The following is a 22,013-nucleotide window of genomic DNA, read 5'->3' as shown; positions in this document are numbered from 1 at the left end:
TCCCTGTTATGCCTGGCCACAGTAACCCATAGTTTGAGCAAGGAAAAAGCCATCCCTTCCTCTGATGGGTGGAAGAACCTGTCCAGTTCTGAAGATATCCATCCCAGGTGTGTCCCCTGTAGTCAGTGCTGCAGGAGTCAAACTCCTGCTCTGGCAAGCTTAAAGGAGTGTTATCAAAAAGGTCAACAACAAGCTCACCTAATGCAGCTCTGGGCTTTTGGAAGCTCATGCTCCCAATCAGACATGATGTAAAAGCCTTATTCTACAGGCAGATGATGCAGTTCCAGTAAGTGAAGTCTCTGAAGGGATGGAATTGTTGGCTAAATTCTACTGCTGGAGGCCTTGCACACATGGAAGACACCAGCTATATTTGCTGGGAAAACCAATAGGTGCAGGACCATCCCTCTGACCAGGAAGCACTGAACATTAAATAGAAGAACCTGCAGATTCTTTCTGAGTTTTTATTTTCTTGCTACAATTGCAGGCAAAGAGAACTAGATTTTTCTGGAGCATACACCTACAGTGGAGAGCCCTGCGTCCATTTGTCATTGCTATGAACAATTAATATCAGGGTTGACTGAACAGCAGTTTGTGTGGATGCACCAGGTGTTTTATGCACAAACTTGGAGAACAAGATAGTGATTGAGCCTAAGACATTTTTTTTTCACAGGTGTTCTGAACAGGGCAGCTGGGACAGAAATCTACTTTGGTGAATCTGAGACACCTGGGTCTCTTTTATTGTCAAAGAGGGAATATGGCCTAATTAACCATGCTGTTGTCATTGTCAACACCCATGGTACATCTCCTGAGCCAACAAATAGCCCTTGCAGTGGATGTCAGTGGCTACAGAACTGGACTGCTGAGAAACTTCTTGGAGTTTCCTTTCCTTTTGCTTCCGTGGGAGCAAGATCTTCTCAAACCACCCTTAGCTAGCATGAACTGCTCTTCTCTAGAGTGGTGGATCCTTAACAGGCATGGTTGGTCTGTTCCCACTTCGTTTCAGCTGTGCTATCCAGCTTATCCAGTGATACAGCTTTCTACAGCTTGGTACCTCTCAAGTACGAGGTAGGTGCTTCAGGAAGAGAAGCAGTGATTCAGTGCTAAATCTGCCCATTCTTTATACTCAGGCTTGTTCCTGTGTGTGTTTGGACAGTCATGCATATTTCCTCTCCAACATTTTACATCCCTCTTCTCTTTAGTGCTTTATCTCCCTTCTGCTCTTCAGTGCTCGTTATCTCTTGTCAGCTCTCTGCTCCAGAGAGGGCACTGTTTGAGGGCAGTGCTGTGGATCAGCCTCATCTGGCATCTCCAGGAGCGCTGTGCATGTGGTGGTGGATGTTTCATGAGAGTCTGCCTCTCCTCCCACAGCTCTACCATACATCTATGTTCTTGCTGCTGCCCCCTGTAGCACATTCCATGTGCTTTGGTCTTCCCATCCCTGCCTGGGCTCTCTTCTGCAGGGAGCTGCTGGTGAGTAACCTGCATCCACTGTCCTGATTTTGTTTTCTCTGCCATTCATTGATGGGTGAATACCTTGTGCAAGTTCCATACCCACATGTCTGGAAATTGTTCTCTGTGTCTGGTTGTGAGTGAGATCTGCATTTTTGGTTCATCTTCCATTTCCTGGCTCTGATTCTCCTCCCATTCCTGAGCAGCATACATGGCTCTGCTGCACACATGAAAATTGTGCTGGGGCCAGGCTGGAGTGAGCCAGGAACATCCAGCCCCCAAGTGCTTTACACTCCTCACAGGGACCTGAAGGAAAGTGGCTGGTGTCCTGCATGTGCAAATGCAGGTGTGTGACAAATGAGCCTGTTGCCCATTTTTTGGTGAAGTGAGTAAAGCAGGTATATGCAGACAGGCCGGGTTCTACTGAGGGACCCTCCTTTGTGCATGTAGCTGCTCCAGTTTGTCCGCAGTGCCACATTACTGCCTGTGGGCCTCTGCCCTCATCCTGTAGTGAGAGAAGATGAGCAGCTGGCAGGAAGGTAGCAAGAATGTGCTACTTAAACATAGGTTGCTAATGGCTGTGTTCCCAGTCTCCAGATGTGTGGCTGCTCTGGGATGCTGGGGCCTCCCTCTGTGCTGTGGCAGACAAATCCATTATTAGCTGAGTGGCAGCTTTCCATATGCCAACACTCATGACTGCAGGACTGTTTAATTTTCACTACTCTGAAGTATTTAATTTGTCAGTTGTTAGCTTCTGCTTTGTAAAGATCAAATGCCAGTGTCCTTACCTAGATTTTTACTCAGTTAGAGGTGGAGCATGGATCCTGTATGAACAGACCATCAGACCTAGTCAGGGTAAGGGGCAGGATCAGAGGCAGCATAAGGTCTTGAATTCAGAAAATTAGTCACTTCTAGGCTAATAAGTAGAAACCCCTTGTATTCAAGGATGGGTGTCTAATCCTCATTCTTCTGTTAATTTTTATTTGGAGAAATGAAAAATCAGTACTGCTAAAACTACTGCCCACTCACATTTTGAAGCTGGACTGTGCAGATGAGGTGTGCCTGACTAAAGATTTTGGCCCCTCTCTAGTGTGGAGAGCTGCTGCTGTGAGCAGATCATCCTGCAATTCACTGCTGGGGGCCTCTCTTTAATTATTGAGTGCCAGAATAGATGTATATTGAGTTACCTTGCTGGCAAATATAATCTCCAGCATCTTGTGTAACTGCAATATTCTCAGTTTTCCTACCTGCATAACATGGTCTTCTTCAAAGAATCTAAAAGAAGACAAAATATGGTTTTATATATTGCTTGTCTAGTAGTACATGTTTCCAGAGAACAACAGGTTATACTCTGGCTTTGAGGATAGCCTTCCCTGGCAGCATAGATTGCTCTTATATACAGTCAAGCCTGCACTTGGATGTGCAGTAGAATGAAGCAGGATGTGCATGGTGCACTTTTAAACCAACCAACCAAACCAAAAAACCAACCTCCAAAAAATTCAGAAAAAAGAGAGAGCAGCCTAAGCCAGCACAGCTTTATGAGAGGAAAGTCCTGCTTATCAAACCTGATTTCCTTTTATGACAAAGTAACCACCCTAGCTGATCAAGGAGAACTGCTTGATGTAATCTTTTGAGATTTCAGTAAAGCTGTCAATACTGTCTCTCATAATATCCTTCTGGACAATCTGTCCATCTCACAGCTGGATAAACTTGTCATGGGATGGGTGAGCAGCTGGCTCCCGTGTCAGATGCAAAGGGTGGCATGAGTCTGGCACCAGTCACTCAGTGGAGTGCAGGGCTCCACCCTTGGTCCTGTGTTCTTCAGCATCTTCATAAATTACTTGGATGCAGGACTGGGTGGGATACTAAGCAAGTTTGCAGATTATACAAAACTGAAAGGAGTTGTTGACTTCCTGGAAGTCAGGGAGGCCTGCAGAGAGACCTCAACAAAATAGAGGACTAGGCAATCACCAAGCTCGTGAAATTCAACGAGGGCCACTGCTGGATTCTGCACCTGGGATGGGGCAAGCCTGGGTCTACAGACTGACTGGGGAATGAGATGCTGGAAAGCAGTGCCTGGAAAGGGTCCTGGAGCCCTTGTTAACAGAAGGTTGAACATGAGTCAGCAGTGCCCTGGCAGCCAGGAGGGCCAACCATGTCTGGGGGGCATCAGGCACAGCGTTGCCAGCCGGGCAAGGGAAGGGATTGTCCCGCTCTGCTCTGCACTGGGGCGGCCTCACCTCGAGCCCTGGCAACAGTCTTGGCCACCACAATATGCGAAATGCATTAAGCTGTTAGAGAGTGTCAGAAGGAGGGCAATGGAGATGTGAAGGGCTTTGCGGGGAAGCCAGATGAGGAGAGACTGAGGGTTAAGCCTGGAGAAGAGGAGACTGAAGGAGACCTCATCACAGTCTACAGCTTTCGCATGAGGAGAGGAGGAGGAGCAGAAGGTGATCTCTTCTCTGTGGTGAGCAGTGGCAGGGCCTGAAGGAATGGCCTGAAGTTGTCAGAGGAGATTTAGGTTGGATATTAAAAGAAGTGTGTGGTCAGGCATTGGAACAGGCTTCCCAGAGAAGTGGTCACAGTGGTCAAGCCTGACGGAGTTCAAGGAGCATTTGGACAATACCTTCAGGAACATTGTGTGACTGCAAGACCAGAGTTGGACTCCATGGTCCTTGTGGGTCCCTTCCAACTCAGCATATTCTGTGATTCTGTGGATTTTGCTCTCACTGCTCTGAAATACTCAATCTGTGAGCTGTTGCTGTAGAATACCTGGCTGACATGTCTTGATGGAACTGCAGTGGAAGTTCTAGCCAAGTGGTGCACGACTCCAGAGGCTGCCTGCATCTGTGCTGGCTGTACTGGTGTCACTTGCAGGAGCACTTGGAGGTGGAGGTGGGGAGAGAAAATCAACATACGCATTTATAATTTTTCCCATCTTGCAGAGATGCAATGGCCACCAGTGTTCCCTGATCTCTTCTCTGTCCTGCTGTCACACACAAGCTGCAGGCATCAGAGCTGCGAGCTGTGGTTGAGGAATTAGCCATGAATCCTCTGGATAAGAAGTCTCCAGTGCTCACAGCCATGATACAAATATTACATATGTTCTTTCTAAGTATGGCAAGCAAACCTTGCCATTCCTTATTTTGCAAAAGAAATAAAACTGGTGAATTCCATGTAATCCTGATAACAGTTAACAAAAGAAAGAAACATTACCCAACGCCTCAATGGAAGAAAAGGCAGCATTGTGGTTAGTAGAATACTTTTGTTAGTCACAAGTCTCAGAGAATTTCGTGAGTCAGGCAGGAGCAGTGAGCCCGAGCTCCCTCCTGTGTGACCCCGCGTTTGTCCCTGCAGCAGCGCTGGCAGGTCCTGGCAGGGTGACGGCAGCGGGGATCTCGGCGCTGCGTCCTGGCGAGAGCAGGGGAGCCGGGCTCCATCTACCGCTGTGCCGGCAGAAGGCAAAGCCAGCCAGGACGGCATTCCTCCGCACGGGAAAGCCACGGCGCACGGTGAGCTAATGCTTTTCTTTTTCTCTTTTTTCTCTGGCTTCTTTTTTTCTTTTCCCGTGCGGCTCCCAGAGCCCTTCACTTCCAGTCCAGTTCCCTGACTGGGACATTGTGCAGGTCTGTAGCTGGGGACAGTCCCCACTTGTTCATCATGTCATGTGAGGCTGGAGAAAACAGCAAGGAAACAAAGTGACTTGAGCACTTGACTGTGCTTCTTCGGAAGCAGAATCTGAGACGAGCCCTGATTTCCAGTCTGTTCATCTGACAGGATGGGGATCATGCTCCAAAACATGGTGAATACAGAGGGCTGCAGGAGCAAGAACAGGGTCAGGATAGTGCATCGTTCTGTGGCTTCTTCCTTGTTCTGCCAGTGCTCTGCCTCTGAACCTCCTGTTCTTGTAAAGTCAGGGACAGGTTTCTTTACTTACCTATACCCAGGCTTTTATATGAGAATAGAGAATGAGAATTTATGAGAATGGAGTTCTGCATGAGCCATAGGTCCTCTCTGCCAAGCTTGGGGATGCAGTGAGAGGTGTGAGTCCTGAACTCAAGCCTGTATGCAAGTTCTGCAGGCAAATTTCTTTCTCTACTTTCAGCTAAAATCCTACTCTTTGCCTTGCAGATTGTAGCTGAATAGTGTGCCAGGCTGCTGTGGCTGCCCATCCCTGGAAATTGAATATTTCCCCCTGTCCTTGATATTTGCAATCACCTGAGTTAACCCCACTGTGCTGGGTGAGATACTCTTTTATATAGCTGGTACTGCCCAGTTTGAATAACTCCTGAAGGATAATGTGTGCAGCATCGTTCTAGAATAAAAGCCAGATTTTAGTATTTAGAATACTAGGAAAAGGTGCTAATTTCTCTTTGCAAGTGGTACTGAGAACCCATTGTTATTCAGTACTCACAGGGAACATGAGGAGTGTCTGGATTCTTAGTCTTCCACAAAAAAAGCTTAACTGATAGTTCTGCACTGATGGCAGGAAGAGTTTGAGCTTACATTATTTGACTGGGAGAGCTTGTCTCAAGTTATGAGAACAGATGTTTCAGATTTGAATTCAGCCGGCAGAAAAGGGAGATCAGTCTAGTCCCCTGCATTTCCCATTTTTGCTTTTGTTTTTTTTTTTCCTTTTAACTGGATTTTTCTTTACTGTGAAACCAAAATGCAAACTCCTGGAAAGGAGGAGAGATTCACTTTCATCCAACCCACTACCTAAAGCTTTTCACCTGTTTGCTCAGCTGCCTTTTATTTGTCAGCATTTGCTTGTGTGGAGCTGCAATTATCTCTGAAAAACATGACAAACAGTTAAACACCCAAAAACCTCCCTCTCAGAAGACATGGTCTGCTTTCCACATTTTGGTGCATTACACAGCCAGGCAGAATGAACTCACATGTTTGGGTTCAGCCAGTGACCCTGCTGGTGGAGCTGCTGACTAAACGTAGCCTCAACAGCATCTCAGAGGCCGTGAAATCTTTGGGGCTGGAGGAAGTGGAGCTGGAGCTGAACACCTGTATGTCCTCCTTGGAGCTACCACAGCCAGTGCAGCAGAGCTGTCCCCACGCTCAGGACAGCCTGGCCTCGGGTGGGAGCTCTCATGGCAGCATGGGAGCACAGGAGGAGTTGGTTGATTGTAGTCCCTTGTTTACAGGGTAGCAGAGTCAGGCTGTAGGCACAGTGCAGACCCTGGAAGTTTGCTTAGGCCCTCAGCTTCCTGGGGATTTCAGTGCTGTGTGATGTTGGAAGAAGTAGCTCACCCTTTCCTTGGTCACCCCTTTTTCCCACAAAGCATCTGCTGAATTCTGCCAAATTAATAATTTATTCAGCTTTCTCACACTGCAGCCTGTGGTAATGCATCCCATTAACAGCAGCAGGTCTGAGTAAGGCTGGGAGTTCCCCAGGTCCCCAGAGAAGACTGGAATTGTCCCGGTTGCCTGGGGAGAGCGTGAGCGTGGTGGGAGATGGGGATCTGCAGGGCACAGCAAGCGGTCTGAAGTGGCATCTAAAATAGCTGAACCGTGACATTTTCTCTTGACAGAAGTGGTGAAAGGCCACAGATGCTTCCTTTCTGTGACTCAGAAACTTGCAAATCTTCTTTGATTCGCACCTTATAAGTAAAATTAGCCTGTGCCTCACTGCTGCCAAACTCTTTCAAAGCAAAGATACTTGTACAAAGGAATTCAGTAACAGAAATGCAATTCACTCATTTCACTCATGGATCAGATTATTGTTATTTCTGACTGGAAGTGGTACCAAAAATGCTTGCAGGGATTTCCACTTTGCCTTTGAAAAGATGTGCATATTGTTGGTAGAAAAATATCTGCTTGGGAGGATAGGTAACATACGTTAGGGGACAGGGAGGGGAATGGGCCCCACAAGGCTGCTGCAGTGATGAGTACAAGAGTTCAGCTTTGGCTGTAATGCTCAGTCACTTTGAAACAGGGATCTTCAGCTGTTCTTATGGGGAATGTTGTGATGTGAGCTGCAGTTGCTGCTGCTCAGGAGGACATTTCCAGCCCTGGGTCTGAGCTTTCACACAGCACATGGGCCTTATGCTGCTTATGCCTTGTCATCCCAGGGAGCTGTCAGACATGTTCCTTGCATGTGGGGATTCTCCAGGTGAGACTAAATGGAGGGAAGCATTTTGTTGATTCTTAAGGCAGCGATTGTTTTTGACACTGAGGAATGTGATGCTACCTTGCAATATGAACTCACCATCAGCTGGGAGCATCAGTCAATAAAAGATCTGGCACTTAAAATCCATGCTGTTCACAGTCTGTATTTTGCAGCCAGTTGTTAGTGAAGCCCTCAGCTCCTGTGACGATGCTCCTGGGGATGGCATCTGCAGAGGGGGACATGGAGACCACAGAGAGGGGCTCCAGCCCCCTGCCCCTCTGCCCATGGACAGCAACAGTGGAACATTGTGGTCCCCTCAAAGCCAGCACAGAGCAGACATCTCCAACAGGGCTAACTGCCTGGGACAGCCAGAGACAGCCGTGAGCTATGGACTGGTAATGCAGAAACTTGTTTGCTCATAGTCTTTGGGCTTAGTTTTAGAGCTAAGCCAAGAGTGCTCTGATTGTAGCCTGAAATACTGATATAAATGGTGGAAGGAATGGATGTCTGTACTATATACACATGCAGACATTTTCAAGAGTTTTAAACCAAATGAGTACAAAAGCGATTTATTTAAGAAAAAGTTAGGCACGTTGCACTGGAAATAGGACTGGTTATACTACTCTACCCCAAAGTAATATATTTGATATCTTTGGGCATCAAGTGAAGCCTTTCTAAACAGTGACATGTTTTTGTGGCCATCTTGGCCAGGTTTGTTCTTTCTGCTTGATGAACTATGCACAGAGAAGTGGATCTCCAAGGAGTGAATTTTTTTGCTCTTTGGAAATGTGTGTGGAAGGGACAGCAGCATATGGACTTGGCATGCCCCAGGCATGGCTGCGGGAGCCTAAGAACATTTCGTGCCTGCAGCAAGTGTAGGAGAAGGGAGGAGGAGCGTGGAGCAAGCGACTGCAGTGAGCTGTGTGGTGATGGCAGTGAGTTACCCTCTGTGAGCAGGAGCAGCAGGGGGTCCAGCCCTGACCTAGTCTTCATCACAGCTGAGGTGAGGAGCAGGCCTTGTACCATGTCCCTTCCTTGCCTCATGGGTCACAGCAGAACTGGGAGATTCTCATGAAGAGCCACAGGCAACATCTAGACCAGAGAGTGCAGATAAAATTGCTGGCCACAGCAAACTCACGCCAGGTGCTGAAGGAAGGGACAGAAGATGGGCTGGCTTTGGAAGCACAGCTTTGTCAGCAGAGCCTTCAGTTGTGAGTGGAGGCAGAAGCATGCTGTGAATTTTCCCAAAGTACCACCATCAGATGCTTTTTATGGATCAGAAACCCCAAATGTCGTACAGAACAATGAACTAAAAATGAGACCATAGAACTCTTGCACAAATTGCAGATGAGCACAGCACAGCCAGACAGGCACACACAGCACACATGCACAGAAAGCCTGAAAGAGGCTGCAGGTGGGCAAATCCTGCACAGCAAGTCTTCAGCACATTGTCTAAGGCAGAGCAATTGCTGCTTGCAGTTGTAATGGCAGTGCATTTGGTCTCTCACTATGGATCTTGGACAGCAACCCATTCAACTTGTAAATAACATCTACAGTTAAATAGGGTGTGTTCTTCTGTGCCCCAAATGTGTGATGCACCCCAGGGAGGTCCAGTGAAAGGTTCACATGCCTTGGTGTTATTGTCCACCTTAACAGAAGATGTTCTAATTCACTTACAAGAAGTACTGATAGGGGCTGGGCCTGTGTCCCACTCTGACATCCTGAGCAGATGCTTTTAGTGCCTCACTTTTTGATGTTGGTATCTCCCTCTTTTGCTTGGAGCAGCAGCAGCAGTGGTCAGGCATCACTGCCAGATGTAGCTGCACGAAGGTCCGGGTGACACAGCGCCATTGCCTCTCACGGTTTCTGTTGGATGGTGTCTTGTGTGTTTTCATGCACTGGTGATGGTTCCCATGCCCTGACAATATCACATCTCATTTTTGTGAAATGATGCTGATTTGCAGATACACAGTCTCTTCCCAGACCTGTGCCTGCCCCAGTAACTGCTGGGAACCCCACAAGCCCTGGCAGAGGTGCCAGGCTACCACAGCGCTTGCTCATGGAGCAAGGAGAAGCATGAATGGGAGCAGATTTTAGGTTTATTTTAGTCAAGAAAATTCAGGGATGTTAAGTACTTAGTTGTCATCAATTTCAGTGACTTTGCAGAACCCAATTAGCCTCTAATTTTAGTTTCATGCAAATGCCATTGTCAGCTCTTTCTGTACCACAGGTGAGGCAGCTTTAGATGTGGCTCCACAGCTGCTTTGTGTGGGTGGCTGCTTCCTAAAACCTGACACCCAGCAGGGAAATTGGGGCATTTGGAAATGCTTTGAAAGGCCCTGGGGTTTTTATGTTTTGTTTTTTTTTTTAATTGCTGTCCCACTGCTGGCACACACATGGCTCATGTGGGTGCCAGCCCTCATGAGGCACAATTTTCCCTTGGCTGACACCCCACCTGGCAAAAGAAAAGGCTCAACATCGTCCTGTTGGGGGTCTGAAGCGGGGAGGCTGCTAATTGCAGGATGCCATAGACATGCACCCTGTACCTGTAAGCAGCAAGGAAGCACTGGAGTGTTCTGTAGGCAGTGGCCACCTGTGGCTTTTTGGGAGACACTAGGAAGGGTGGTCAGCTCTGTGCCACTTGTGCTGGCATGGTCTGAGTCAGCCGGGTGCTCTGAGCTGCAGTAGCACTTAGCTCAGCCTGCCCAGGATTCCTTGGCACTGGCAGCAGTGGGAATTCCAACTGTGGCTGCACTTTGCGGCATTCTTCTGCTTGCAGGTGTTTCTGCACAGCTTTGCTCTCCCCATGTTGTTCCTCATGGATCTTGTACTGGGGTAAAAGTGGTGCCTGATGGAGCAGCCTGGGCTGCCTGGAAACACCTGGGCACAGTTGGGTTTGGAGCACAGTGGGAAGGTTGGTTCTTTTCTGGAGAATACCAAACACAGATGGGAACAAATGGGAGATGAGTGCCAACATCCGTACCAGGAGCTCAGCACTTTTACTCAGTGGAGCCACAGCATGGGAAAAATGTCCATAGGATGTAGAAGTTTATTTAAACATGTATTTAATGTTAATGAGTGGACCCACAACACAAGTTTTCTGACTTGGAAGCCAGTTGCTGACATAGAGCAGCTGAGCTTGATTTGAAGATAATTGTTGTTCTCCGGTGGATTTGCAGGTGCAACACAGTGACATGTTAACTGTTTGAGCTTCCCTGTTGTGCTCTCAGCCATCCTGGAGGATACACAAAGGCTGGAAGATGACTGGTATGCTTCAGAAATCTCCACTGGCTCATGCTGCTTCTGAGACTGTCCAAGCTGATGGTTACACCTCCTTTTGAAGGTTTGAAGGCTTTGTTTTCCAGCAGAAGAGCTTTTCTGGGCATTATTTGTGCTGGACTGACCTTCAGATAAAACTGTTACTAAGACCTGACAACAGAGTAGGTATGACAGCCCTGTCAAGGAATGGATAATCTCCTGTCTTTAAATACACTTTCTATTTATGTTGGCAGTGTACAGGCATCTCAGGATTTTACCTGCTATCCCAGACTTACATTGCAAAAGTGCCACCAAGGAAACTTCTCTGCATATCTGTTTCTATTTCAAAACGTCTTAACTGAATAATGTGAGTTGGCAGATACATCACTGCCTGTTGAAGCTCACGGCTGAAGAATGTTCAAAGGGAAAAGAAAATATCTGGAAAGTATTTTTTTACTATCAAACAGACCTGGAAATTGTATCAACTGAGGGGATATACCAGTCGTTCCTGCAGATTAATTTTCATGGTTAGTCTATTTTTCATGTTTATCAGAATGTTTCAGTTCATACCTCAGACACCTCAATCTCTGCAAGTGTCAGGGTCCCCTGGAGGGCCAGCAGCTCTGTGTGCCCCTAGATCAGCTGGCAGACATCTGTCTTGTGTTAGGAGAAACATGATCTTCACGCTGGCTTGGACCCGTGGAAGGGGGTGGGAACACTATGAAATTGCTGCATAAACCAACACGTAACACAGCATTTCAGAATAAATAAGCAAAATATACAATGAAATAAGTTGCCTGCATTTTCTCAGAAAAAAAAATATAAGCATTTTCAGGAAACAATGGTGCTTTTCCACAGCCTTTTGTAGAAGCTGCTGTGGATGCCAGGTCAGTTGTTACCTGTGGGATTGGCTGCTGGGGACTAGGCCACAGAGGGATGGTGGAGACTGCCTTGGTTTTGCCATCTGGCTTCTGGCATTCTCTGACACTGCCAGTGCAATCAACAGGGCTTGGCTGGAGTTAATTGAATTAAATGGGACACTTGCCAGGGACACCAGTTATCTCCTGCAGTCATTAGCACAAGAAGGGTGTAAGGATTAGCTCTTGTTTGCTGTCTCAGGTGTTAGTGGTGATACCAGCTGACATGTTAAGGTCTTGTCAGCAGCAGCATGTTCTGGAAGAGACAGCAGCCTCTTCAGCTGATAATACTTGTATAATTTCTTTTAAATGCAGGTATTCTTCATTGGAGTAATGTTTTTTAGTCCTTGCTTTGAATACTTTAATGAGTTTCATTTCATCTCTCGTTGCAGGGGGTCAGCAAATATGTAAGACAGGTACACTTACCTCTGACTGATGACACTTCCCAAAGACTCGCTCTCCAGCCCTGGGAACCTGCTTCACCAGCCCTGGGAGTATGGCCATGGTGTGGGTGAGTGCTGCAGAGGAGTCACTGGTTCTGGGTGTTGCTGGTATCACATGAACTCTGCAGTGGGAGAGGAAGGACCTGAGCTTTTGATTTCTGAATGATATTGCTCTGATAAATAAAGAAAATATTTAACTACTGCAAGAAAGTGTGGAGATTTGCTCTTTGGCATTCTGGATGAGAACTTTTGGTCCTGAAGGTCTGTACAATGACTAAGAAAGCAGTGGGCACATGCCCATGACTCATCTGCAGTGGTGCCCACGTCCCGTGTGCCAATGTCCCAGCCAAAGCAGTGCCTGTGTCCCATCTGTGACAGTGCCCACTTCCCTTGGGCCCACGCTCCCCATGCCCATGTCCCACCCACAAAATGTGGTGCATCCTCTTGCTGGCTCACCTGGAAGTGAAGCACTGCTGCTTTCTGGGGATGGGGAGCACTAATTAACAAGCAGAACTGGTGCTGAAGTGCCTCAAGCCCTGCTGAGCTCAGACATTTCTCCCATCCACAGTGCGTGGCGGGGGGGTTGCAGCTTCTGCAGAGGGGCCTTGGGGGGGTGCCTGGGCAGCAGAGCAGCCATCCCTGACCAGACAGGCTCCAGCCCTTCTGGATGTTTCCACATGAGGCCTCTGGGTGAGTGTTGCCCTGTGCAGGGCTGGCAGGGAGGTTCTGCAGAGCTGCAGGGGCTGGGCCCTCGGTGGGTGAGAACAGCCAGCACAGCAAACCTCGACTTGGCTCATTCTTGCATTCATGCGGCCACAGCTCCTTGCCACAGGCAGGCTCTGTGGTGGCGCTGCCCGTCCACATTCCACACAGCCCCTCTGCACGTCTGGCTGCTGGGAAAGGCCCCATTTTAAACTCTCTTTGGGCGGTCTGAAAAGTTGCTGAACTTTCAAACAAAGTTCTTGTGATTGAATATTTATTGTTAAACTCAGCACGAAATGTAAAACAAAGCCTAAAACTAGGGATGCTTTTGATTTTAGTGTAAATGCTGACAGCATTTTTAATTTATAAAGTATTTTAGTAGTGAATGCTTAAAATATTCTGGCATTTTGTGTCCTCAGCTGCTTTTCTCTCTGCTGTGGTTAGCCCTAGAGTCTGCGTTGGAATGAGTACCATGCTGAGATCAGAGATTCACGACAACCTCAGCCTAGAGTGGTTGAAGACACGTTAGTGTAAGGTTTTCTGGCAGTGCCAGGGGGTTAGAGCTGCTTTATGGCCCCGTTACACGTCAGAAGAGCGGCTGAGGCATTCCTTCGTGCTCACAAGACTGTAACGGGGTCAGCTTTCACCTGGTTGGAGCCTGCCAAGATCACCAATTTGTGTCCATTCTGCCATTGGAAAATTGTTCATTTTCATGGATAAGTCAGAATTAATGTTGTGTGGCAGTGAGAGTGCAGTTCAGTGCAGGGTCAGTGAGGTGCTGACCAGCACTCTGGGGCTACTGGCCATGACCTTGGCACAGACTGCCAGGGCCAGTGCTGGTGCCAAGGCACAGCTGTTAACATCTCCTATACTCTGCAGTAGTATCAAGGAATACAAATATACAGGACTTAGGCAAATCCAAAATTCCACAAAATGCCTTTTGCTCTCTTTAACAGAGTCACATCAATGTTTCTTTCCTGTAAAATATCATGGGACTTTGCTGCTTCCACAGTGAAGTGCATTCCAAACACTAACTGCAATAACTAGTAAAGAATTATGAGGCATGGGAGCAGAGCTGGACTCCTACTCTCCTGCAGCAAAGGTTGCAGCTCTGCAGGTTGGCTCTGGTGCACTTGCACTGCATAACCATCACTTTCTCAAACAGATATGTCACTTATGTTTTCCTTAATGAAAATTTCAGCTATTCCTGCCTCTTCACATGCCTCTCTGCACGTGTCTGACTGTGAGCACTGCCATGTTTGGAGCTGTGTGGTGGCTGTTTTCAGATCCTAGGAATGCAGCCTCAGGAACAGAACCCTGCACAGGCAAACTTGGCAGAACCTGGGCAGTGTCTGGAGCAGCAGTTAGGAATCTGGGACTGGGAGCTGACTGTACTTGCATTCCCAGGAGGACAAATCAGGACCTTGATTGCCAGGTTTGCAACTTTAAAAAAGCCTTTAATGAATGTACACCCTGTGTCATTGTTCTCTTCTCCATTCTGGGTTGTTTTTCAGAAAACAAGATCAGTTTAGGAAATTTAAATATTTTAGAAATTTTATCTAGAGAAGTCTCTCTGTGCTTCCATTCTTAGTATAAACCAAATTTATTTACTTCTGTAGTTGAAATTGTAAACATAAAATTTCTTTAGTGTTGCTTAATATTTTTTGTCTGGTTTTGAATGGAAATTGGGATTATGTGATCATCTTGTGGTTGTAACACTTGTCAGATCATTTAAATTAATGTTTTAGTTTCTTATTTATTATCACAAAGTTTATTGGTTTGTTAGGAATAGTACCCAGATTTATGATGCTGAGAAGGAAAATCTGCAGTGTGAGCCCACCTAGAATCCTTGTCATAGGAGAACTGCACCAGGAGCAACCACGGACAGGCAGGTTCACCAGCACTCCAGTGCTCTGTGTGTTTGATGTTAATGAGCAGTGTGTTTGAAAACCTCAGCTGTTCCCAGGACACAGGTGAATGATGCAAACATGGCACAACAGGTGACACATGGAGATGGGCATCTTGGAAAGAAAACATCAAAGGAACCATACAGTGATGGGAGAGCAATTCACAGGGCCAGGGAGCTGGAGATGTGTGTAAAGCCACCCTGTTCTTCACTCGGTGCCAGCGAGCTTCAGTTCACAAAGAAAGTAGCTGGAAAAATTACCCAGAAATAGATGACCTTTCAAAAGGCCTCTGATATACAATTACCTGATGTTCACTGAAGTGGTTCACGTGCTTCCCACTCTAAATGATTTTCTAGGTTCACCCATGTGTGAAAAGGGGTCTGATTTTATGGAGGAGGGCAATGGAGGAAAGAAACTTCAGACTGGAGAAAAATACGCCAGGGAATTTTACTAGTTGTTTGCTTCAAGGGAAGAAAAGGGCAAATAGATGCAGCCACCTCAACGTCACCTTTTGACTTTGAACTTTAAAAGAAAGGAGCATGGGAGAACGCTCGGGAATTGGCAGCACTTGACAGAAAGTGTTCCATGGAGATAGGTAGGAAATTTAGAATCCAGTGGAATTTGCTTTCTTAGCCAGATGACAAGTTCTTTTTTCCCTGCAGTACAACATAATTATTACGACCCCTGTTTTCCTTGCTGCCTTTTCTTTCCTTCTGCCCTGGGTCATCTGGCACAGGAGATCCTTGCCTGTGCTCATGGCAGGGCTGGCCATGCCCCTCTTCAGAGTTTCAGCTCTGATCCTGGACCAAAACAAGTGAATTATCTGGGGCTGCAATATATAATGAGCTTTAGGTTAAATACTTTTTTAAGGAAATTATTTCTGTGGTTGGCACAAAAGTGCCTCTCCCTTGCACCTTTCCAGTGGCAGCTGTGCCCAGGTGCTCAGAGCAGTCTGGCTTCAATAGCTCAGTGCTCTCTTCACTGCCCTGACCCCCAGCAACAAAGGGGGAAGGGGGCAGAGACCACCCCCCTGTTGGAAAGCAGCATTCAAAAACCCAAAGACTTCTTGAAACCAGGGAATGGCATTTCCACATATGATGAGAGAGCACAGTGGGCTGGAATGAAATGGAAGAAAATTATTTTGTATAACCTTGGAATGTAAACATTTTGATGAACAAAAGCAAGTGACAGTCCCTTCCCCCATCTGCATTATCAGACAAAACAAAATCCCTGAGACAGGTCAGACAGACAAGAGCATCAAAAAAATTGCACTTGTAGCATTGAAGCACTTTTCATTTGGTCAAGTATCTAGGTATCTTTGTGGGGAAAAAAACCCAAAGTTGAGCTTTGGATCCAAAGCATTAGACTTGCAACTCCACTGAATTTTGTGATTTTGGAAATGTTCTATTGTTTTTCAGTACGCGCTCATGAACCTGGAATGAAATTGTCCTTTGGGGACAAAAAAAAAAAAAATAGATGAAAAATAAATGCTCATGTCAGGTCTGGAAACCAAGGGAGTTCTGAGCCATGGTCTTTATTATGTTTATTTTCCATCAAGTTCAGGAGTGGCTTTGAGCAGGATTTGCTGCAGTTGTGGGAGACAGGAAAAAAACATATTAAGAATAAAAGAAGAACCCTGAATAAGATTTTTCAAAAAGCCATTTATATCTCCTATAAGACATCCAGATGCAAAATTGAATGGTGAGTCAGGAGTGCACTCAGGCACACAGTTCCAGCAGCAGCTCCCAGGCTCCTCTGACTGGCTCTGCTGGAAGGCAGGTCAGCTTGAGCTCACAGCAGCATCATTGTGGGATGATGTGGAGGTCCTCATGCTCCCGCCTCCTCCTTTTGGAGGCTACACAATGTGCACACGTTGTGTTCCTGAATTCATGCCTCTTCTGGCAATTTGTTTGCCTGATTCTTAAATTTCTGTGTTCATCTCCAGTGCCCAGAGCTCTGCCAAGTCTCCCACAGCTTGCTGAGACCATGGGCAGGTGCCTCAGCTCCCCACAGCGACTGCGCCCATGGCTCTGCTGCCGCTGATCCCGAGGGGCTGAGGAGCTGCCACCAGGGCGTGAGGAGTGCAGCCACACACAGCTGCACTCCCCGTGCTCGGAGGGCAGGGTGCTGACAAGCTAACCATGGCAGAGACTGAAAGATGGAGAATTTCTCCTGGAGCCTGCTTTTAACTCTCCATGGCCCTGCTTGGGAATGGGCTGTAGTCACTACATGCCTTTAGCTTGAACTTGCACTTAATCAGTCTGGGAGGAAGAATGGAAGAAATGTTCTGAGAGAAAATTCCATTTATGTCTTCTGCCACCTGCTAATGGCATATGTGAGCTGCTGCATGCCAGTAGCTGATGGCAAAGATAACATCAGTGTGGAGAAAATTGTGGTGTTGAAAATGAGACTCATGTTCCAGATGACCCGATAGCTCAGCGCCCGCTGGGGCCAGGTGTGGGGCCAAGCTCTGCTCACCAGCACTCACACAGACAGTGTGATGGCCTTGCTGGAATCCCAGAAATCACAGTTTTTAGGGCAAGCAAAAGGACAAAAGCTGAAAAGCTTCTATTCACATCCAGCCCCAAATCAGGCTTTGCTGCATATACCTCCAGCCTAATTAGTATGAGCCAGGGTGAGGGAGGCTGGCAGGGAACAGCTGCCAAAGTGCCCGGTAAAGCTGCTGCTCTGGGAACTGACATAATGGCCGAGTAGACATAGTGGGCAGCTCTTCAGAAGTAAACATCCATTGACAGTAGGATCATAGAAATATTTGAGGCACTCAACAGCAAAGTCCTTGTTGCTTTTGACCCTCGTTCCACCTGGAGTTCTGCTCAGTGAGGGAATTCATAGTGTTTTGTGTGAACAGACAGGTAATTGCGAGCAACTACTTAAATAGCCCTAATTATGTTTAGAGAAGGCTGGTCCCTGAAAGCAGCTAGGATCTGTGAATAAACATATTGACACAGGTGACCACCTGATCATGCATATGGACCTAAAAAAAGCCACTTTGCCAAGTTTAAATACCTCAAAGTAAAGCTGAGTGGCCACCAGACGCCAGTGGCCGTGCCTGACCAAAGCAGCAGGGCAAGGGGCTCAGCAGGGGCAGTGTGGCCACAGCACATCCTGCCAGCCCGAGGTGTCCTCCTGAGGGGACCAGGGCCTTTAAATACCAGCTTTTAAATACCTTGTGGACAGAGAAGGGTAAAGGGACTGGGCCCCCTAAATGGGGGATGGACAAGCCCAGAGACTTACCTTGCTTTATCCTTGGGCAAATATGCTCAGTGTCTGCTGAGTCCAGCAGCTGACCCCACCTGTGCTAGCACTGCCCTGCACTGCTGGCCCGGGGTTCCCAGGGGACAGAGGGCACCTGATCTCCCTGGGAATGGAGAGAGCCCCCTACCCAGCTGGAGTTCCCAGGGGACAGTGGGCTTCCAGCTTGGCTGTGGCCCTTAGCAGTCAGAATTTTTGGAAGAGAAAGTCTGTGAGAGAGAAGACAAATGTGGAGCTGTTGAACATGTTCAGCCCTTCAGCACGGGGGTTGAAGAGTTCACAGTGACAGCTGAGATAAAGCCAAATCTGCTGGTGGGCCCCAAGCTGCCCCTGCCCTACCAGCCTCCTCCTCCTCCTGCAGTGAGCACCCAGCTGCCTCACCCCACCATTAACCATGTCTTAACCATGTCTAGATTCAACTTAACAGCACAGAATTATAATACCCTATGACATGGAAATGGGTCAGAAACAAACTCTGTGTCTTTCTGTATTAACACAGGTGCCGCTCCTGGCTTGTAGGGTTTCATAGCCCTGAGATTTCGCTGCTTATGACTTGAAGCAACCAGCATCACCTCAGGCTATAGGGAGAAAAATTTCATTGAACCACATTGCCTCTCTGCTAGACAAACTGCAGAAAGATAACTTGCTCCCAGAATGTCAGTGTTTTCTGGCCACCTTCCAAACAATCACTGCATTTCATGCTTGAATGGCTATCAGTGAATTTCCAGTACAAAATGTGAACAGAGACAACTAGAAATCAACATCTGGTGTTTCCTTTGCACCTCCCCAGAGGGGAGGGCTGTTGGCATCATATATTCAAATCCCTAAGCACCGGCAGACACAGGTCAGTGACAAGACAGGTGAAAGAACAAGGCCTGAGATCAGTAGATGCCCGGTATAGCCACTGAAGCTGCCTGCTTCCAGGAGCTGAGGCTGCTGCCCTTAGGGAAACAAAACTCCTGCCTGGTAGTAAACATCTTCAGTTACCACACAGAAAAAATTAAAAAGCCAAGCAACAATCACCTAGCCAAGTGTTTAGGGTGGAAAATACCAAAATTGAGATGGACGTGGCATATCTCCTGCCTGGAACTCCTGGGAATGTTTGTTGGTGGCATGCCTGGTCATGTAGTGCTGGTTGGACACAGGGCAGGACCGTGCTGTTCACCCAGCAGCCTGATCCCATCCTTCCTTTGGCTGAAGGAGCTGCAGGTGAAGCCTGGGTGGGACAACTGCCAGGTCACTTGTGCCCACAGATCACTTCCCCAGCAAGGTGTACCTTGTTCCAGGTACATTGTTAGAGCCCTCCCCAGTGACATGGGACCTCAAGGGGGTTGAGAAAGTCCTTGGAGAAAATAAGGTGAATGGCACCAAACTTTCTGGGGAAATCCATTTTGGTGAATGTTGCCCACCCATAATTCAGAGGCACTCTTTGCAGTGAGGCAGTGCAGGCAGGCAGAGCGGTGTTCATGTCAGGATGGTGCAAATCCCTTTGCTGTGCTACAGCTGAAGCCTGTAACATGGAGAAAGAGAACCTCAGCTGCAGGGCTGAGCAGGCAGGGTCAGATCCTGCCACAATTTTGACTCACAAATAGACAGACTCCGTACTTTTCAAGTTGCAGAACTTAAGCTTTTTGCATTTCAGCTTTGCAAATTTCAGCTAGTCTGTGGTTTTTCCACTTTTCATCTATTAAACTTCTTGGGTTTATCCATGCTCCATCCAGAGTTCCACCCATTAAACTCTCATTTTCTGCCTTTCTTCACTTGTAAGTGGAGGAGGTCACCTTCAAAGAGGCTGGTTCAGAGAACATTGGTAGTAGCCATGGAGCGCCCTATCCAGTGAGTTCTCAAATGAAAGATAGGATGGCTCTGAAAAGCATGATAAAGTCTTTGAAAATTAAGATAATACCAGTGCAGGCCCATAGCTGCTGCTAGTGTGAGATTCAGAAGTGTTGCTGCTGAACAGCATTTCCATGAACCTGCGGCAGCTGCCATGGATGCAGATCCATCCTTCAGCTGATCCTACAGCATGGGTTCTGGACTCCTCCAGTTCTTGGACTCCTTCACCTCTGCATCACCAGGATTTCTTCAGCATGGTCATTAACAGCTCACACATACCTGCCACACCTTCCAGCACACGCCTCTTCATTCCTCACCCTGCTCCAAGACATGCTTTGTTCATGGACTCAGCTCTTGGAGCTCCCACTCACGGCGTGATTCACATGGGATAAGGTTATATGATGTGCTGGCAAGTTGTGGTCATGATGGTTTTAGCCCTAGCCCTGTCCTTGAAAGAGCAGATTCTGTCACCTAACCAGTACTTTTGGAAGGTATTTTACAACTTGCATGAAGAAAAATTATTCTGGAAATACCTTATCTGTAATGACAATCTCTGGACTTCAGTACACATAGAAATCCAGCAATATCCCTTGTTTGTCATGCTTTTGTCTGTTCTATAACCTGTGACCAGAGTTCACAAGCTTTCTTCCAGGCTGTGCTCAGCTTTAAAACTTCTCCTGCCATTTATCACATTTGCCAAGTCTCCAGTCCCTGAGTGCTGCCAGTATTTACAGCTCTCAGAGTTCTTGGGCCAGACAGCTCTGTGTGCAGGGATGCAGTACCTGGGAGCTCTGATGGAACAAGCTGAGGGCCTCAGCTGACCCTGGGTGCCTGGGCTCTGAAGCTGGCACAGGCTAGATGGAAAATGATCCTGTCTCTCCCTTTCTCATTATTGTTCTTACATGGCACAGCAAATCAAAACCTCAGACCAGCCCAACTCCTATTGTTGCTTGTTCTGCAGTCTAGGGAAAAAAAAGGAACCCCAGCTCCTCATTTCCACACAAGTGGGAACCAGTAGTGGTTGGCAGACCAGTGGTTGGTTTCTAGACTTGGCCAAGGGAAAGATCTGAGTCCTTGCTTAATATTAAAAACCTTGGCTTAGGCTGATTTAATTTTCCATTTTTTTTATTCTACTCTCAAATTTTATGTCTTTATTTTCAATTTAATCCTTTATTTTTAAGGTTTACGTAGCATCATCTGCTTCTCAAATAGCTCTGTCCTTTAGCTAGAGTTACAAGCTGCACTTTAAAAGTGGACACTCTGTGGTCATCACAAAAATCCCTCCAGGTATTTTTGCTAGCATCAGTCCCCAGAACATGGGCCTTAACAAAGGGAACGTTTTCCTTACTGATGTGCCAGACAAAAGTTCATGGCTTTGTCTTGCTGAAAATGAAGTCTTGATTATTCATGCAGTTCCCAATTAGTCATTCCACACCCTTGAATTATTTCTGACAGATGTGAAATGCCTTCTGCTGAATTCCTACTCCAAGGAACCTTCTGCATGACTGGTTTATCAGTGAATGTGAGCAGACTCATGATTTACAGTGCTTCATCATCATGGCATGTGTAACACTGAACACGATGGCTAGGGAAACCAGACCCACCTATTTTTGGTCATGGGTTCAGAGCCTCCAAAATCTGCCAGCAGCTGCACAAGAGGTGCTCACACAGGGCCAGTGTGTGTGCACAGGGAAACCCAGTGAGGATCTCACTGAATGGATCCTCGGAGGACACACGAGTTCACTTTCAGGGGTGATACGGAGACAAGTGCTAACCTGAAGGGCCATTTCTGTCACTTTTCACTTTCTTGCTTTCTCTTTGTTGCCAGGAGTGCTTTTCCCACTGGCTACGTGCTCAGCTGAGGTGCAAGTCACACGTAGTTCCTGTCCCTGAGGAAGCCATGGAGATAAGAGCTGCCCAGCAGAGAGAGAATGCACAGCTTGTTGCCCTTAGCCCATTGCTGGAAGTGCTCTCTGCTGTGTTTCCCTGTGAGGGTGTTATTGCACATCTCTCTGCACATCGTCAGAGGCACACAGAAACTCTCATCCACAGCCCACAGAACACAGGTGAAGGCTGTTTCCCAAAGGTCTACTACGGCTTCTCCTAA

At 47.3% G+C, this 22,013-nt stretch overlaps 1 protein-coding gene across 1 annotated transcript in view; it reads left to right on the top strand.

Moving 5' to 3' along the window:
- LOC110478368 (uncharacterized) overlaps window positions 1-12,398 on the top strand; it is a 35,181-nt gene extending 22,783 nt beyond the window's left edge. The window contains exons 3-6 of the mRNA XM_085588116.1: window positions 4,807-4,961; window positions 7,730-7,965; window positions 10,750-11,355; window positions 12,138-12,398. Of these exons, the coding sequence (XP_085444242.1) occupies window positions 4,807-4,961; window positions 7,730-7,965; window positions 10,750-10,779 (421 nt within the window). The 3' untranslated portion in view covers window positions 10,780-11,355; window positions 12,138-12,398. The remainder of the gene's footprint in view (window positions 1-4,806; window positions 4,962-7,729; window positions 7,966-10,749; window positions 11,356-12,137) is intronic.
- The last annotated feature ends 9,615 nt before the right edge of the window (window positions 12,399-22,013 follow it).

This window comes from Lonchura striata, chromosome 9, assembly GCF_050655825.1.
Source record: "Lonchura striata isolate lonStrDom1 chromosome 9, ASM5065582v1, whole genome shotgun sequence".
Classification (NCBI taxonomy): Eukaryota; Metazoa; Chordata; class Aves; order Passeriformes; family Estrildidae; genus Lonchura; species Lonchura striata.
Note: the sequence above shows the minus strand (reverse complement) of the source record. Positions and strands in the feature narration are given on the sequence as shown.